General features: G+C 53.9%; 1 protein-coding gene across 1 annotated transcript; it reads right to left on the bottom strand.

The window, feature by feature from the left end:
- COPZ2 (COPI coat complex subunit zeta 2) lies at positions 1-10,076 on the bottom strand. Its single transcript, XM_037493677.2, has 9 exons — positions 9,966-10,076; positions 9,128-9,202; positions 6,895-6,976; positions 6,264-6,355; positions 5,773-5,828; positions 5,009-5,086; positions 2,790-2,841; positions 2,169-2,207; positions 1-366 (listed from the first exon to the last, which is right to left on the bottom strand). The coding sequence occupies exons 1-9, from the start codon at positions 10,074-10,076 to the stop codon at positions 319-321; spliced, it is 633 nt and encodes a 210-aa protein (XP_037349574.1). The 3' UTR covers positions 1-318.
- Positions 10,077-15,964: the final 5,888 nt, after the last annotated feature.

Raw genomic sequence — 15,964 nt, 5'->3', positions numbered from 1 at the left:
ACACTTCCCAGGCCGAGAGAAAGGAAACCATGGGCAGGAGGCAAATGCGGGTTTATTAGGGCTCTGGGGCCGGGGGTGTCAAAGGGCTGCGTTAAGGCCGCTCAGCTGGTTCTAGTGGCCCTAGCGGTTCTCGGGGCAGCGAGAGGGGGTGGTTCAGTGCTGAGGCCAACCCTGTGCATCTCAGAGTCCCTGGCAGAAGACCCTGGGAGCCAATTCTGGGAGGGCATGGGGATGCAGAGGGAGGGTCTCTCCTGTCCCTTGGAGTCTGCCAGGATTGGAGAAATGGTCCGGAGGCAGGGAGATTTGAATGCATAGCTTTCATTTCAGTAATGACCATTTAATTTGCTCCTTGGCAGACTGAAGAACCTGGGTGGGGATAGGTTGAGAGAAAGAATTGGGGGGAATGTTAAGTGCCTTCACACGGCCGTTAAAGGGAGGTCTACAGGCCCCCTTCCCTAAGTGTCCTGCAACCCCCAGTCACTAGGTGGCAGCAGCTCATCTCTGCTGGCGTAAGCGGGGCTAGGCCTTAAAGACAGAAAGAGCAGCCCAAACAGGCTGCAGCCAGCTCCCTGGCCAGGCCCAGGCCTGCCCAGGCCTCCAGCTCCCACATCTGCAGCCTGGGGTGTGGCAGCCAGCCTGCCTGCCCCACTTCAGGCCGCTCCCGCCCACAGTGCCACGTCCAGGCAAAGTGGACCCAGGCCTGACACTTCCTGTGCCCGGATACCTCAGAAACCCTTAGCTCTGGCCTTGACTGGCATTGTGCCCTCAACACCCCACCCCATCTGCTGCTGATGTGGCACAGCTGGCAAAGGGTGGCTGGCCGGGCACTGCTGCCAACACCTGCATTCAGATGTGTTCACTTTCAGTCCTGCTGAGGAAACAGTCTCCATCTGGTTTTCATACAACTGTGCACACATGATGTCAGCACCGTGAGGACCCCAGCCTTGTCCCTCCAATTGTCCCTCCAGCCAACAAGCCTCATCTCCTCCCACAATGGTCCATTCCACACAGTCCCAGCCTCCTGCACAGTCTCGCCCTGGGGTGTTCCCTCTTCTTCTAGCCAACTTCTAACTTTCTCCTCATTTTATCTCTCACTCATTACTTGCATCTTCCTTGGTTTTGACTGAAAAATTTCATTGAAAGTGCTAAACCTTCATTCTTTCCCCCTTTTGAAAAACAGGAGATGTGCTAAGAGCTTTCCAGGCATTCACTCAGTTCATTCTTATAACTATGAGGAGGGTCCCGTGATTCTCTGAGGCCCACAGAGGATGAGTAACTTGCCCAAGGTCACCCAGCGTGTAGGTAGTGAGGCGGGGCATACAGCCTGGGAGGTGTTTTTAATGTGCTGTGCTCACTGCCCCTTAATCTCTTTCTGCCCTGAAAATCACCATACAGCTGCATTCACCCCAGCAGGTCCCGGGGAGGCGTGAGGATCGGGAGGAGGAAAGGCAGCGAGCGCACCAAGGGCAGGCATGGAAAGTGGACACCACACCTGGGCTCCACATGGGATGGCGCATGACCATTTTGGCCTGCACACCCACAGCAGGAGGTAGTTAGTGCCAGGGCGGGAAGCTCCGTAAAAGCAGGATTAGTCTGCATAGAGAGACCTGCGGGCAGACAGAACAGAGGTCAAGCATCAGCCTGACAGCAGGAAGTTTGCGCAGCTGTGAAATCAGTCAGGCCACAGATCCAGGAACTCCCTTGCTCCACATGCACCCCCAGAGAGGACTGGGGACTGTAAGGGGTAGAAGTTCCCACAGCCAAGTCACTTAGGTCAGGGGGCAATTGGTGAGTAGAGAAAGCTAGATCCTATATCTGGTTTAAGGGTTCCTTAACAATTCTAAATAAGAGAGGTTTCTGGGTTGGGGGCGAAGATCAAGGACTAGAGTCACCAGATTGGTTTGGGGAACAAGCGACCCAGCCACCTCCAGGGTGGGCAGCTCACCTCAGTTCAGTGTGCTACATGCCAGGACATGAGGCGGGCTGCTGGGTAGGCACTCAGCCTAGCCCATTCCACTCTGTGACCCTCCAAGAGGTGCCCTGTCACTGCCCATCCCTGCCCCCACACCCCTGACTTCTCAGCCTTGACAGGGACACAGGGCCCCTTAGGATGCCCTGCTCTCCTTTCTCAGGCCTGTTGCTGGCCATGGAAGATGCAGGAGGCCTACCTGGGCCACGCTCTGTTCAGTCAAGCCGCTGTCATCTGCCTGCGGAAAGCAGAATCATGGAGTAGTCAGGGTAAGTGAAGGTTTTGGGTGCAGAGAGATGGGAGAAAGGGGCGGGGTGGGGGGCAGTGGAGCAGTGATTAGGGGATCCAGAACTGAGTCCTATCCTTTGGAAGCCAGGACCCCTGGGGCCAGTCTGTGGCACAAGGAGGGTGAGGCAGTGAAGGGGAATAAAGGTGGAAGAAGGGCTTCATCCAGACACGGAAGCCCAACTAGGGAGAATCTAGCTATAGCCCCACTCCCCAACCTCAAGACCGAGGCAGCTTCCTAGTGTTGCTTTAAGGATTTGTTGATTTCCCCAACCCATACTTCCCACCAGTGTGGATGGGGAGGTGCTTGGCGATGCCGCCGTGGGAGAGGACAGGGTATCTCATTTACGACAGCACCCTAAAACTGCCACTCCCCCGTATATGCATCAACCTGGTGACTGCTTCTGCTAAAGGCGCTTAGGTCCCCACCATCCCGGCCCTGGGAACCCCATGAACAGGGAGGACAAGAGATGGGGATGGGGTGGCAGGCTGGAAGAGTGAGAGTTGGAGGGGGTGGGAGCAGGAAGCTTCTTACCCTAAAATTCACTTTCTGGACCACTTGCTGGGGGTCGCTCTCCAGAATCACTCTACAAAATGAGAGAAAAAATGGGGTGGGGGGAGAGGTGGTATGACTCTCCCCTGTGCCTCTTCTCCCTGTGAAGCTCTTCCCTGCCCCAACATACCCAGCAAGATCCCCTGCTGTGGGGTTTCTTGGCTATTTCCAGTGGGAACGCCCCCTTCCCCTGGAGGGGCCTTTACTCTGACTCCTCTCCAGTCAAACCCAGGAGCCCACATACTTGGTGGGCTGAGCAAAGGCTCAAATGAGGTGATGGATTGCGTCTAGAATGAACAAGGGAAAGCAGAGACTCAACACTCAGAGCTCCTGAAAGTTCACTTCACCTTCTCAGTCTAGAGCAGAATCAGATGGGGAAAAGGAAGCCCCATGGGGTACCTATCTTGTTTCACTGTCATCTTATGCTAAACCATACACAAAGAAATGGAATCCCCCAAATCAGAATCTCTTCCTTTTTGAGTCACCCAAACATCGAGGCTTCTCTCTGCTAACAGCACTCTTTGATGGTGCACTGGGGGCGCTCTGTGGCTGTTAGTGGGTGTGTGCCAGGGTGGAGTGTGAGGGCGCTCACTGTGGGTGGGGAGACCCCAGGACTGTATGAGTCCTCCTCACCCTGTCAGGGTCATGTGACACAAGTCCGGTTTTGCTTTTGTAGCAGTCCCAGGGAAGAGCAGACATTTCCTGAGAGCCCCCAGTAGACCCCATCTCTGGGCACCCCCAGCCCCAGGCTCCCTCGCCTTCATCCACACAGACAGAAGCATCACAGGCCAAGGCTCCAGTGCAGGTGCTGCCTTTGGACTGATATGTCCCCCATTTTCTTTGGAGGGAGCAGAGGCTGGGCGGTTTTTGCAGCTTATAGCCTCCTCCTCTGGGGCCCTGCTGCGGTCCTACACTTCATTTTGTATTTGTAATTGTGTGTGTGTGTTTTCCTTAAAGAGGGCTCAACAAATTGTATATACTCTGGTTCCAGAAAACCTGGTCCTACTCATTTTGGGGCCCTAGCAGTTAGGACAAGGTCCTGCAGTACCAGGCAGACAGCTGCAGAGGGACGGAGGGGGAGCTCCACAGTCCATCTCCCAGACAATGGCTCCCGCCACCCACACCCCCCTCCCCCACCCCCTGCTTCCAGGCAGTGTGTGGGTACAGCACAATGGGGAGTACAATCTCTGGTTTGAGATCTTGCGCCTGCTCCTTCCTCGCTATGTGACCTTGGGCAAGTCAGTTGAATCGCTGAACCTCTGGCTCCTCATCCCGAGAATGGATGAAGGACAGAGGCATATGGGAGTCTTTACAGCGGTCAGTTTCGGTTACCCTGCGCCCTAGAACCGGAGCGCTTTTTCTCCCGAATGTTGCCTCCCTGCCAATCAGGGCTCCCAGCTTCCCAAGAATATGCAGTTGGCCTTGAACACTCAGGAGCTTAGGGACACCAAATCCATGGGGCAGTCCAAATCTGAGTATTGCTTTATCGTCGCCCTCCCTACCAGCGCCTCTGTATCCCCATGAGGTTGGCTGAATTTGTAACAACAGAATCCACAGATAGAAAAAAATCCTGTGTAGAAGCGAACCCAGGCAGTTCAGCTCCGGGGTGCTCGAGTGGCAACTGTAGTAGCGTACCTACAGGAGGTGGCATTTTTTGAACAGGAATCATGGGCTTTGCCCATATCACCCCATTTAACCCCACAGCCCTGTGATGCAGTTCCCATAGCCCCACCTGAAAGATGGGGAAACTGAGGCTCAGGGGAGCAGGTTGCGGGTCAGGGCCATGTATCTAGTTGATGTGGACAGAGCTCTGAGAGCTGGAGGCGAGCCGTTGACAGGGCTCTGCCTGAATGAAGTCCTTTTAGGGGGGCTCCGAGGCTGCCTGCTGCTTCTGGCTACTGGAGCCAAACCATTCCCCCCAAACCCGCCCCTTCAGCTGTCAGCCATCATCAGAAACCAGTTGCTTTTCTTGGTTGCTTGACTTTGGCTGACAGTGAAATCAAGCTCCTTCCTCACGAGCGGGGTGGGGGCACAGGACCGCCAGGGATATGATGCCGGGAAGGAGAGCGAAATTGGCCAGAGGGCCAGCAACAACTGGGTGTAATCCAGACCGAAGACCCTCCATGCTTTTTCCCTGTGAGAATGTGCCTGGACACCCCCTTCCCTCCACCCCACCCCTTCCGCCTCCACCCCGTCCTCACCCGCCATCCACAATCTCGTCCAGCACCAAGAAGGCTCCGTCCATGTTCTCCAGCAACCAGCGCTTCTCCACGTTCTTCCTGAAGGCAGACACAGCTCCTGAGCCTCCAGGGCCAGGTCCTGCCTAGACAAGACTGCTTCCTCCCCCGCTACCCCCCTACAGGCATTGGGGAGGAGAATGTCAAGGGGCCAGGGCAGTGGGGGTGAGGGCGGCAGCTGTGTGAGGAATTCCTAAGCAGAGGGCTGCTTCCCTAAGCCTCCCTTGCCCGAGCCCCATACTTGGGACATAAGCGTGGCCCCGCCATGGCACGCTAGTGCATTTCACAGCTAGCTGCGATGCTGTGGCTCTGCTGTAGAGCTCATTGTGTTGACTGGGAACATTTATTTTGGAGTATCCTAGTTTGGCTTATCCAGGCCGTTGACTGAGACAGATACCAGATAACTGAATGGGGCTGCAGTGACAACCACCCTGAGCCTCAAGTCCAAAAATCTGAGTTTGGACCTTTAGTCCACTATGACTAACTTATGCCCACAGGCAAACGCCTCAGCTTCTCTAGACCTCATTTTCTGGCCATAGCCTCCAGATGGTTCTGCTCTGGGTGATACCACGGTGCTCAGGAAAATGGCCGGGCCTTGGAGGAGGATCTCCAGCTCCAGTCGTAGTCCGGTGGGGACTTGAGGAAGAAAGCAGGAATGACAGGGCCCTGCCTCTGTGACGTATCAAGGTCTGCAGGCTGGGGGCTCAGAGGGCGAGGACTGCACTCACCTCAGCATGTGGTTCAGGGACTCAAACAGGCAGGTGAGAACAGCCATCAGCATCAGCTGGGCGTGGGCGGATACAGGAGGAGAAAACAACAGAGCTTGAGGTTGAAGAGGCTGGAAGGGGACCTCAGAGCTGGCTGTGTGGGCAGGGCTGGGCAGGACTCCCTTCTCAGAGAGGACAGGGCCAGAGACAGCCTGCAGCTCAACCTCAGAGGCCACCTGCCATGTATAGGCAGGAAGCATGGGTGTGCCCTTGTAGGACATCGAGTATATCCCTTCTAGTGACATTTAAGAAAGACACAGAGGCTCCTGCACTGGTCTGGTTTCTGGTTCGCAAGGAACCTAAGGGGCATCAGGGGTCTCCACTATCCCAGACCATTCTGGCTGCTCCCCTCCACCAGAGCCTAGAAGGAGGGGTGCCTTCTCGGTAAGCCTTTAGAACCCAGAAATTCCCCCATCAACACCCTCCTTGTCACCCCAGCCTCCTAAATTCACCTCATTTTCATGGGATGAGCCCACCACATACAGGAAGAGGTCAATGCTGCTCTTGTAGACGATGGTCATGCCCCCGAAAAATGCGATCTCACCTGGAAGTAGAGGAGGCTTTCAGTTCTGGCCCCTCTGTCTGGCCCAAGCCTGGCCCCTGCTCCCTGTCCCCAGCTCTGCACTCTCTCTGTTTCCTTCTTCCCTTTCCAAAGAACCCTTGAAAAGAACAGCACCTGGGACTGACCATGAGGCTATTCAGTGTCCTCTCCTCTTCCTCCACCCCAAGCTCTTTCTAGAAACTGCCTAAGTCAACAAACCCAAAGCAAATTGACCTTCCGCCCACCCTCCCACCACGTCCAACACCTTGGACCCGACCCAGGCTGGTGGGGGACCCGCAACACAGTTGGCCTCTTCCACTGAGAGAGGTATAGGTGTGCTGGGGAGGACGGCGAGAGGGACGGGCAGTGAAGGCTCCCTCTCTGGAGGGAGAGGAAAACAGCTGGGAAGGAGAGAAAAGAGAAACTGAAAAAAAGGAAGTGACTTGTGGGTGTGTAAGTCCAGTGGGGACAGCTGTGTCCAGATGGCGGAGGATGACGGTATGCATCTGCAAGTTCTGGGGGACGATGAGGCAGACACTTACTGTCAGTCCGGCTAGTCTTGTTGAAGACATTTTTCTCGAAGACCATCTGCTCCTTCGTGGAGGGGAATGTGTCATCATAATACTGTGAGAAAGGGAAGGAGAAAGGTGATAGCCGTTCACAGAGCCTGCCTCATCCCTGGATGGGTGGTAAGGAATGGTGGGTGCTGGCCAGGAGGACCCCGCTGCTGTGCCTCATCTCGGTACCACCCTCTAGACCTGGTCTCCTCTATTTCTGCATAAACACAAACTCTGAGCAAAGAAGTAGAGAAATTAGGGGTCTTACTTCTAGATTCCTTTCCTGATTTCTTGGAGGCTTTTGTATATCTGGCAGGTGTGCTAAACCAGTCACTAGTTGCACTGGTTCTACACTAGCACCAGAACACTACCAATTCCTGAGTGTGCCTGACCATCTTCCCTGGCTCTATGGGGGACAGAGAAGACTTCATCCCAACAACTATAAGCATAACATCTGCTTTACTGGGCCTCCCTGGTGGCGCAAGGGGTTAAGTCTTAGCACTATGAAGCCATTGGCAGCCAATGCAGCACGAGTTCAATCCCCAGCCAGGGAGCTGACCTACCTGCGCAGCAGACCTCTCCAGTCTTGCCCGCTGCTCCCCTCAGCATTGTATTTCAGTCTATCTGCCTGTTCTGTTTCCCTCTCTGTCTCTGGTGAATCCTCTCAATCCCCCAACCGACCCTGTACCTCTGGCCTACACCCCAGCTCTTGTATGCGTAAATAAATAACATAAATCTTTAAAAAATAATAACATCTGGGCCTCCCCGGTGGCGCAGCGGTTGAGCGTTGCGTTGTGAAGCTGCCCGCAGCCTCTGCAGCGCTGGTTCGATTCCCAGCTGCTCCCCGGCCACTGGAGGAGGGTCCCACATGGCGCGCAGCCCTCCCCTGCCGCCCGCTGCTCCCCTCAGCAGTGTACCTCGGTCCTTCTGCCTGCTCTGCTCCCCACTCTGGCTCTGGTGAATTCTCTCGCCCTCCCGCGCTTCTGACTGTACCCAGTGCTTGTATAAATAAATAAATAAATAAATCTTAAAAAAAAATTTAGGAAAAAAAAATAATAATAACATCTGCTTTAGTCTCCCCATCATATAGATGGGGAAGCTAAGGTATAAAGAAGTTCTGGAACCTCCCTGACATCTCACAGTAGTGAGGGGCAGAGCTGGGACTCAACACCAAGGGCATCTGATTTCAGACAAGATTAGGATGAAGGTTATATATTTAAGAAAAGTTCTGGCAACTTTGCATAACTAAATGTTTTTCTTGTTTGGGTTTGGTGAGCCTCTCTCTGACTCAATTTCTTAATCTGAAATTGAAATCATGAATGGTAGGTGCAGGGAGGAAGACCTGGAGCCTCTGGCATTGCTGATCCACCCCTGAGCATCTGCTAGGGCAGGAGTGCTCAGTTCAGCTTTCAGTTTCCTACAGGTGGAGTTTCCCCCTTTGTGCCGTCTGCAGACAAATTAGTGTCTCCTGCTGCCCCCTACCTGCATGAACAAGCTCATTTGAAAGTCAAGACAAAAAGTTTCAGCCCCAAACAATCTATAAAACAATTCACAGTCAACTTAGATGCGATAATTCTTCAGTAGCTAATTGCGTTGATGACAGACAGTTATTTTGGGTTATCCTAGCTTGGTTTACCCAGGCCAGTTCCCTGGGATAGGTAAGAGAAATGAACAGGTATACAGTGAAAACCACCCAGAACTTCACGTCAAAAGAGCTGAGTTGGGATCTCTACTTTCCGCTTAGTACTTGACACCCCCACAACTCATTTCACTTTTCTAGATCCCAGCTTCTTCATTTGTGAAAAGAGTTGGATTATGTGGTCTCCAAAATCCTATCTGGTTCTGATTTCTTAGACTCTTTGGGCTAAATCCTTAGTGTTTACTAAAGTGTATGAGAAACAAGAGTTTGGGGACTAGACCCGGACTCAGGTCCCTTCCATACTAGGTTCCAGCTGTCCAGGGGTAGGATGATGAGAAGACATTCAAGGGAAAGTGAGTAGAAACAAAGGGGAGAGACTCCCCCTGTCCCTTGCCCCCACCTTAAGGATCCGCGGTATGACAGGAACAGAATGAACTTTGCAAGGGTCTAAGCTGAGTTGCTTGAGACACAAGAGCCCACAAGGGAGTCTCCCGACTCGGGGGTCAGTTGGGTGGGGCCCTCTGTTCTTGGGACAGTAGCACAGTATTCAGGGACCCCCAGGTGAGGGTGACAGGTTACCTTGGCCAGCAGGCGGTGTCCGTCATTATCTAGGATGAAAACAGCCTTGACGGTGTAGAGGGAAGGTTCCTGCAACTGACAAGGGAAGAGCTCCGTTGGCCCCAGGCTCAAGGCAGACACCCTGAGGTTGGCTCTGTGGGCTCTGCTGGCCCCTGGATGAGGGCCTTGGGCTCCAGAAACCCACCCCCAAAGGTCAACGGCTGCTTCCAGCCCAACCCTGTGCCACATGGGCCAACAGCGGTGCCTGCTCCACTCCCAGGCAGGTGTTCCACTGCAGGCCCCGGGTGGGCGCTGTGCCCATTGGGTGCAGAAGGTCCGTCCGGGCCCAAGTTCTGTCATGCACTGACTGCTGCAGAGGCCGAGTCGGAGTGTATCACAGAACCTGGGCCGGGGGGACAGCGGCGCCGAACCTCCTCCTTCCAGCTGACCCCCGACCCAGGCTGGACGCGCTCTCCCGGCGGGCGCCGGCCCCTGGCCCCGGGGACTCCAGAAGCACACACGTCAGCCTCCGGCCCGGCCCGTGGGAGCTCGAGTCCCGGGCGGGCCGCCACTCCTTACCGCTCCCAGCAGAGGCTTTCAGCGCACCCCAGCTCCGGGCCGTCCCCATCACTGCCCCAAACTGCTCCTGAACTTCAGCCCCACATGCGCTCAGGCCGGCCCCTCGCGACTCGGCGCCCGGAGGAACTTTTCCTGGCCGGCCCCGGCAGGGCCCCCTCCCGGGGGCCGGTCACGGCGGCACTAAGTTCCCGGGCGCGCGATGTGTGAGTTGGCAGCCCCCCCCCCGCCCCCCAGCCCGCAGCTCCCGCCGCCAGGGCACCCGCCGCCCGCCGCTCCGTACCCGCCGCCCCGCGGGCTCCCCGGCTTCCGCGGGCGGCGCCGGGTCCCGGGCCTGGGCGGCCGTGGCCCCCTCCCCCGGGTGCGGACGTGGCCAGGCCTCGGGCCGCTGCATTCCGCTCGCCGCCTCGCGCTGACAGCACCGCCCGCCCGGGCGCCCCGCCTCCGCGGCCGCCGGGCCGCCCCCGGGAAGCCGCCGCCCCGCCCCGTCCCGCGCGGGCCCGCCTCTGCCGGGCGCCGGACTCTGCCCTCGGCCTCCGCCTCCGCGGCGCGCGCCCGGCCCCAGCCCTCCGGCCCAGCCCTCCGGCCCGCGCGCCTGCTCCCCGGCCCCCGGCAGAGCTCAAGGCTCAGCGCTCTCCGCAGCCGCGCTGGTCCAGGACCAGCCCCACTTCCCCTGCAGCCGCCCCCCCCCCCCACCGGGCCCGCGGGGTTCGGTCACCCGGGGGCTGCAGGCTGTGCCGGGCCAGCAGAGGACACACACGAGCCCAGATGTGCCTCGACCCCGGTAGCAGCGCTGGGACGAATCCATCAGGTCATCCCTTGGGGCTCAGGGACAGGTTGTCCAGGGAGCAGATGAGGACCGCCCCGGGGAGACACCCCCCCGCCCCGCAACAGACCCCTCCCCCCGCCCCACTCCTCTCACTCTACTTGGGGAAGGGAGTCATGCCCGCCACCCCACCCTCCACCCGCACATCCCCATAAGCTCCGGCAGGCACAGGCCTGACACACTGAAGGAAGCATTCCCAACAGCGCAGCAGGAGCTCGCCACCCGGGGCAGCGGGGCTTTGCCAGGTGGTTTCTGTGGCCTAAGTAGACCAGAGGGCAAGTTTTCACTTCAGGGTACCCTGGCCAGTGGGAAAGTCACATCCCAATACAGAGTTAATGGTCCCTACCCATTACCCATAAGAACACTATGCGTGGGCCTCCTTGGTGGCGCAAGGGGAATACGCAACACTATGAAAGCTATCCCCTAGCCACTGCAGTGGGTAGCCACTGCAACAGGTAAGTCACTGCAGAAGGAGTTCGATCCCCTGCCTGGGAGCTGACCCACATGGCACAGCAGACCTCTCCTGTCTGGCCTGCTGCTCCCCTCAGCAGTGTTGTTTGGTCAATCTGCCTGTTCTGCTGCCCACTGTCTCTGGTGAATCCTCTCACGCCCCCGCACCTCTGGCCTGTACCCCAGCTCTTGTATGCATAAATAAATAAATCTTTAAAAAATAAAATAAAATAGGTAGTCTGCGAATATTTACACATAATGGCCCTCCCCCTGACTTTAGTCATTCACTCCACAAATGCCTTCTCCCTGTTTGGGGCACCAATGATTCCACAATGAACAAGACCAGCACATCCTCTCTCATCCACATGTATGGGGGGGACTCAAAACCTCGTGGAGAGAAGAACCATAAATTAGTAGAAAAGAAATGTAGGGATTATGGAAGGTACTGTGTAAGAAATAAGTAAAGAGACTGGCAGGAGATCCCTAGTAAGTCAGATCTGGTGGTTGTCAGAGAGGGTTATTATTAATAATAATAAAATGTTCTTATCAATGAAACAACATATTGTGTGCTGTCCAAATATTTATTGAGTACTTATTATGTATCACATACTTTTTTGTTACTGGGCTACAACAGTAGACAAAATAAACAAAATCTTCGCACTCCTGGAGTTTGCATTCCAGCATTTGTGTGTGTGCGCACATGTGCATGCAGGCATTTCTCTGCAAGACAGATAATATACAAATAAATGAATGAAACAGCTATTATGTGAGTTGATGATAAGTGCTATGAAGACAAATAGAGCAGGAATGGGGGCCAGGAACCGTGGGCCTTGGAGAGAAGCAGGGCAGAATGCCATTTTCTTCTAGAGTTCCTTGAGAAATTCTTCAAGAAGGAGATATTTGAACAAAGAGTTGGAGGTGGTGAGAAAGCCAGCCACCCAGACATCTGAGGAAACATCTGCTGAACTGATTTCTATGACGATTTAGAAGGCACATGTGACTCTTCCTTGCAGGCGATCAGTTATAATAGCAAATATAAATCAACACTGTTTGGTACAATGGGAAGAAAAGATGCAGGGTTTTATTTGTTTGGATTCCAGATCATCAAACATAATGTCAGTGGCCATGCTGACAGGGGATGTTATGAAAAATACTGATTATTTTGATGTCTTAATATTTCTTTGAGAATCCATTTTTAGCTCATATATACAAGGACACAACCAAGAGCCCCCGGGGGGCCTTTCCTAGCCTCTTTGGCATATGGAACCCGCAGTGGGAGAGAGTCAGCTTGCAGAGGGAGGGAGGGAGACCTGGAAGACAGGGGGCTTAGGGAGCTGTTGTGGCTCCTGGGGAGAGGTGAGGGAGTAGTGGATGACAAGGGGCTAGAAAGGGCAGGGAGCTGGGGTTCTAGAGGTCAGGGAAGGAAACTTAGGAACCACCAAATCCTCATCACCACCGCCTCTGTTGCTACTGTTAGAGTCATCAGAATTTACATATTCAGTGCAGTGGTGAGTAAATAAACCCAGAAGCCTCAGGTTGAACTTTTCAAGGAAGAGAGTCTTCCCATTGGCGGATCCTCCCCAAACTCCCTCAACAAAGACCCCCAGTATGCCTCTTCCCCGTGTGCCCCCCCCCTTGGGGATGTACTTTTAAATGGGGAGCTCAGGGGGCCTCCCCGGTGGCGCAGCGGTTGGGCGCTGGGTTGCGAAGCTGCCTGCAGCCTCTGCAGCGCCAGTTCGATCCCCGGCTGCTCCCTGGCCATCGGAGGAGGATCCCACATGGCGCGCAGACCTCTCCTGCAACCCGCTGCTCCCCTCAGCAGTGTACTTCGGTCCTTCTGCTTGCTCTGCTCCCTGCTCTGGCTCTGGTGGATTCTCTCGCCCTCCCGAGCTTCTGACTGTACCCAGTGCTTGTATGTATGTATCAATCAGTCAATCAATCAATCAATAAATCTTTAAAAAAAAATAAAAAATAAATGGGGAGCTCAGGGCCTCCCTGGGGGCACAGAAGTTAAGTCTCAGCACTATGAAGCTATCTGGAAGCCACTGCAGCACTTCTACCATACCCCCCAGGGAGGTGACCCACATGGGGCAGCAGACCTCTCCTGTCTCTCCAGCTGCTCCCCTCAGCAGTGTATTTCAGTCAATCTGCCTGTTCTGCTGCCCATTCTGTCTCTGGTGAATCCTCTCTCACACACCCCCACACACCTCCGGGCTACACCCCAGCTCTTGTGTGCATAAATAAATAAAACAAATCTTAAAATAAATAAATAAATAAACAAATAAGGAGCTCAGTGCACAGTGTCAGGACAGTGTCTTTTACAGCATTGCTCAGGAGGACTTGAGAGTGTAAGGCTGGCAGTGCTTCGGAAGCCCAAAGGACCACAGAAGAGAGCTGGATGGATAGCCTCCCCAGAATGAGGAAGCCAGAGCTAGGGTCAAAAAGAATGCAGCCTGGGGGCACCCTATACTTCGAAAATAGAAATAACATTGTAAACCAACTGTTACTTCAGTTAAAAAATATTTTTTTGGGCCTCCCCGGTGGTGCAGCGGTAGAGCCCTGGGTTGCGAAGCTGCCCGCGGCCTCTGCGGCGCTGGTTCAATCCCCGGCTGCTCCCCGGCCACCGGAGGAGGGTCCCACATGGCGCGCAGACCTCTCCTGCCGCCCGCTGCTCCCCTCAGCAGTGTACTTCGGTCCTTCTGCCTGCTCTGCTCCCTGCTCTGGCTCTGGTGAATTCTCTCACCCTCCTGCGCTTCTGACTGTACCCAGTGCATGTATAAACAAAACAAACAAACAAATAAATAAATAAATAAAAACATGCCTCTATAAAAAAAAAAAATATTTTTTTAATTTAAAAAAAAAATGCAGCCTTCAAGTGTCCCCCCCCACCCCACTCTCTGCTCCCTTCAAGGCTGGGTGTGGGATCCCCTCCCCACTGCTGTGCTTATGTCCAACCGGCTGGAGTATGTGGAGTAGCTGCACCCTGAGTCGGTCCTGAGCACACTCTCACACATGCCTGGCCTTTGGAGTCTCCAGGAAGAGAGTGCTTCAAATAGGTTCCCCTCTGGGTCTTGGTGTGTCTATGGAGGTGAGACCATTCCGTTTCCTCTGACTCACTGTCCTGCTGCCACATTTCTGCGCTGTCTGTCCTAGGATTTGAGCATCTGTTCTCATGTGACAAGAAGAAACAGCTCCCTTGGGTAGCAGCCTCTCTCTATCCTTCCTGCTATAATGTCAAGAGGGGGAGGTGTGTGTGGAACATGGATGTATGTGCTGTGGCTCTTCCAGGGAGAAAGCTAAGGTTCCCATGCATTCTGCAGAAGGGGTTGACCTGCCTACGGGTCACTTTCGTTTCTTTGAAGCACTTGGCTTCTCTGGGGTCAGGTTGGGAGTGGGGAGAGTAGGGGAAGAGATGGATGTTACTCTCAGTTCTGCCTCTGCAAAAGCGACTCAATACACCGGATCTGATCTGTCAACTTAGGACACATGGTTATCCCCATTTGGCTGAGGAGGCCCCAAGTAGTAAATTATGAGTCCAAACACCCACTCTTCCCACCTCACAAGAGCGCTTCACTGAAGAGACATGTCATGTAGGAAGAAAATCACCCGACATTTTTGGACAACGTGGTGTGCCATTCAGGATGGCTGAACACAGCTTCATAAACTTACAGCAAGACATGTGGATGAATGATGAGGAATTTTCTTTATCTCTCTTATAAGATTTATTTATTTATGCATACAAGAATTGGGGTACATGCCACAGATGCAGGGACGTGAGAGGATTCCCCAGAGACAGAGTGAGGAGCAGAACAGGATGATTGACTAAAACACACTGCTGAGGAGAGCAGTGGGCGAGACAGGAGAGGTCTGCTGTACCATGTGGGTTAGCTCTGTGATAGGGGATAGAAATCATGCTGCAGTGGCTGCGGGTAGTGTCATAGTGCTGACTTTTAACCCCTTGCACCACCAGGGAGGCCCTGATGAGTTTTCATCAGCCAGGTCAGGGAGAGAGCATTTTAGGATTCAGAACAAGCAGGTAGTGATTCTAGTCTGCTCAGGCATTACCACTGCTCTTCTTTTTTGCCAACTTGGATTCTTGTCTAAGCTAGTGATTTCTCTCTGGCTGCACATAGGAATCACCTAAGGAGTTTTTATAAAATGCTCAAGCCTATTCTGGGTGGCCCTGATTTAATTGGTAGCAGGTGGGACTTGGACAATGCTATATTTAACAAGCCCACCAGGTGATTCTGACTGGGTTAAGAAGCAATTTTCTGAGACAGTGAGGGTGAGTAGGGGCATTGTGGGAAGAGACTGCTTACAGAGGTGTTTTACCTCTTTTGATATTTTAATGGTAACAAGCTTGCTGCGGATGCTTAAGGTAAGAAAGGGAGGCAGAAGTCTCACCTCGATTAGCCAAAATATTGATTTGCTTGCAAGACATGCTAATATTTAATATTGACAGGATAGCCTCCTAGAATGTCTCAGAAGGACTGTATGGAAATCTCAGGCAGTCATCTAATCTGTTCCCCTGGATGAGAGGGGAGGTGGTGAGAAATATCTTTTTTTTAAGATTTATTTATTTATGCATACAAGAACTGAGGTAAAGCCAGAGGGGTGTGTGTGTGTGGGGGGGGCGTGGGTGTGATGATTCGCCAGAGACAGAGTGGGGAACAAAACAGGCAGACTGACTGAAATATACTGCTGAGGGGAGCAGCGGGTGAGACAGGAGAGGTCTGCTGCGCTATGTGGTTAGCTCCCTGGCAGAGGCTACAGATAGCTTCATAGTGCTGTGCTTAACCCCTTGCACCACCAGGGAGGCCCCTGGTGAGAAATATTTATATAGATTTGCAACATTTGGAAACAGTTTGAAAGGAAGGAAAAATAACAACAACTAGAATAACCCAAAGACTGGGTTGCCTCTTAGGGGAAAAAGCAATTCCTGCTATTCCAAAAGATATCGAAATCAGAGCCCCAGACAGTTTGCCTTCCCACATCCCCTTTTCTGA

The sequence above is a fragment of the Talpa occidentalis genome, unplaced genomic scaffold (genome assembly GCF_014898055.3).
Source record: "Talpa occidentalis isolate TD23 unplaced genomic scaffold, MPIMG_talOcc4v2.1 talOcc4.7, whole genome shotgun sequence".
In the NCBI taxonomy this organism is placed as follows: Eukaryota; Metazoa; Chordata; class Mammalia; order Eulipotyphla; family Talpidae; genus Talpa; species Talpa occidentalis.
This window is presented reverse-complemented; position numbering and strand designations above follow the sequence as displayed.